Raw genomic sequence first — 3,048 nt, forward strand, 5'->3', positions numbered from 1 at the left:
TGCGCTCAGCCGGACCTCGCCTCGCCCGCCAGGGGGCGCACACATCGCTCCCCGGTCAAGGGCAGCGGTGGAAAAGCCAGGGGACGGTGTATAAGAGGTGTGGGCCGGTCAGTGTGCCGCGGATGAGTTGCTCTGGCCCCTCCGAATACGAAGACTAGATTTGAATGAAGGCTTGCTTCACTGCTCTTAGCTTGGGCGCTCAGGGACTGGCCTGGGGTTCTGCCAGATAGAAATAAGTACCCTGAACTGTCCTTCGCCCAGGTGGGGACCTGGCTTGGACACTAAATGCTCTGCTCTGTCGTAGAACCACAGGGGATCTTCAATGGGAGGTCGCCTCTTCTAGCCAGAGGAGCCTCGACTTGCTTGCAGGCGCCTTCACAATCTCGTTCTCCTGTACTAACCTCTTCCCTACAGTCTTTGGAAAGAAACCTTCCCTCCACCTCCCACAAAATCTCTTCGTCCGTTCCTTCTTCCACTGCACGAGAGACAAAATGATCTCGCCTAGAAAAACTGACCACCACCCTCCTAGGCCCGCCCCCGCTCAGACTTGGTACCGCCCTCTCCCTCCCCGCCCCGCCTCCGTATTGTACACGTGGTAGAGTCCGTCACTCCCGGAAACCTCGCGGTACACAAACATCTCGTGCGATTGCTCAAAAAAGGGGCGTGGAGAACGGAGTCGAGGAAGGCGATTCGTCTATTTACTGGCCTAGCCGCCGGGAACGGGACGCGCTTGCGCACTGCTCAGCTCTTTACAGCTCCGGTCTCTGCGGTTTGGCGTGCGTGTTTGCACCCCTTCCCTTCTTTTCCTTTTTCTTGCGGCCTGCTTGTCACGGGTAGGTCGGAGCAACTTTGTAGCCGGGTGGCTGAGCGCGGGCACCGTGCGCTTTGAGGGCACTGTGGATCGGAGAGAGTACGCGCGGAAGAGCCGGGGAAGGGGAGCACTTGAGAGGCTGGGGCAGGAATGAATGAATAAGAACTCGAGGTGGGAGGGGACTAAGGCTGGAGGGAGTGAGGGACACTGTGTGCGCCCCGTCTCTGATCCCGTCCCTCTTCCGTGCTAGGGTACACAGCATGGCAGAAAACCGAGAGCCCCGAGGAGCCGCCGAGGCAGAACTGGACCCGGTGGAGTACACCCTTCGGAAGCGGCTTCCCCACCGCCTGCCCCGGAGGCCCAATGACATCTACGTCAACATGAAGACTGATTTCAAGGCCCAGTTGGCCCGCTGCCAGAAGCTGCTGGATGCAGGGTCTCGGGGTCAGAATGCATGTGCTGAGATCTACATTCACGGCCTGGGCTTAGCCATAAACCGCGCCATAAACATTGCGCTACAGCTGCAGGCAGGTAGCTTCGGGTCCTTGCAGGTGGCTGCCAATACCTCCACTGTGGAACTTGTGGATGAGCTGGAGCCAGAGACCGATACCCGCGAGCCGCTAATCCGCATCCGCAACAACTCGGCCATCCATATCCGTGTCTTTAGGGTCACTCCCAAGTAACAGAAACGAAGCTGGAATGCCTGATGTTTCCACCATCTAGACAGCTAGGCAGGCGCAGATGGGACTCCATCTTTGAGTGGACCTCCACCCAAAGAACTCAATTGATTGGCAGGGTGCCGGCTCTTGTTGGGCACAGGTGGGGTATCTTGAGTCTGGGTGGTCTGTAACCATTGTCCAATACAATAAAAAGCACCACACTGTCACTGCCTCTCTTTCCCTTTCGAGTACTAAGGATGCTGTAACATAAAACAGACCCGTATGACGGGGATGCCTGACAATTCCGGTGTTTGCTTTAAAGTTTTCCGTTCTACCAGGAAGGACATGAAGATAATTGTACACTCATCACCCACGGACATGCAGCTGGGCTAGTTGTATGTGTGGGAAATAAGCAGCTACTCCCCAAGCAAAGAGAAGGTGAGGGTTTAAGGTTGAAGGAGCCAAAAGAAAGACTGTTGGGGCTGCATTTGTGCCAGGCTCCGCTGTTTCATTTCACGCCCGAAACTTTCCACCAAGTCAGTTCCAACTCATAGGGCCCCTATGGACATGTTCGATGAGCCCATTGTAGCTACTGTGTTAATTCATCTTATTGAGGGTCTTCCTCTTTTTCACCTACCTCTACCAAGCGTGAATTCTCCAAGGGCTGGTCTCTCCTGATAATATGTCCAAAGTATGTGAAATAGTCTCATCCTCATTTCCAAAAAGAATTCTGTCTGTACTTCAATCAGATTTGTTCATTTGTCTGGCAATCCATGGTCTATTGAATATTCTTCACCAACACCTTGTTTTTATTGTTAAGTGTTGTCAAGACGGTTCCGACTCATAGTGACCCTGTATAGGATTTCTGAGGCTTTACATTTTCTCAGGAGCTGAAAGCCTCATCTTTCTCTCCAGGAGCTGCTGGCAGGCTCCAACTGCAGAACTTGTAGTTTGTGATGGTGGTGGTTATGTGCTGTGGAGTCAGTTCTGACTCATAGTGACCCAGTATAGGGTTTCCAAGGCTGTAAATCTTAATAGGAGCAGAAAGCCTCATCTTTCTCCCATGGAGCTGCTGGTAGTTTTGAACTGCTGACCTTAAGATTAGTAGCCCAACTCATAACCACTATGCTACCAGAGCTCCTTTTATGGTTTGTAGTCTAGTGCTTATTGTATGTAGCCATAAAGCTCCCTTGCTAATACCAACAAGGCCTATACTCTGAGCAGCTGTGGTCTCTGGCCTGCCAGACCCTCCTCAGAATAATTACTGGGCACACCAGCTGCCCCTCAGAAACCGTAACAGAGTCGCTATGGGTGACAGTCAACTCAACAGCACTTAAATAACAAAACAAGTAATAAATCATTTTTTGTTTGGCTATTTGTGGGATCACCTGATTGTTCACATTTATCAAATGAGTCATCGAAAGCAATGCTTCTCACAGCACATCATGCCCCATTGGTGGGCCACAGTCTTGGTTAAAAAATGAAAAGGGCAACTTAAATGGCAGAGTTCTATTGAAACTTTTCCAGTTGTGTCCCTATATATTTATACGCACATGTGTGTTAGTCATGATGTAAAAA

At 51.5% G+C, this 3,048-nt stretch overlaps 1 protein-coding gene across 1 annotated transcript; it reads left to right on the forward strand.

Annotated features, from left to right (window-relative positions):
* Nucleotides 1-1,067: 1,067 nt before the first annotated feature.
* POP7 (processing of precursor 7, ribonuclease P/MRP subunit (S. cerevisiae)) lies at nt 1,068-1,501 on the forward strand. The gene has a single exon (XM_006859644.1). The coding sequence runs from the start codon at nt 1,072-1,074 to the stop codon at nt 1,492-1,494; it is 423 nt and encodes a 140-aa protein (XP_006859706.1). The 5' UTR covers nt 1,068-1,071; the 3' UTR covers nt 1,495-1,501.
* Nucleotides 1,502-3,048: the final 1,547 nt, after the last annotated feature.

Source organism: Chrysochloris asiatica, unplaced genomic scaffold (assembly GCF_000296735.1).
Source record: "Chrysochloris asiatica unplaced genomic scaffold, ChrAsi1.0 scaffold00034, whole genome shotgun sequence".
NCBI classification, from domain to species: Eukaryota; Metazoa; Chordata; class Mammalia; order Afrosoricida; family Chrysochloridae; genus Chrysochloris; species Chrysochloris asiatica.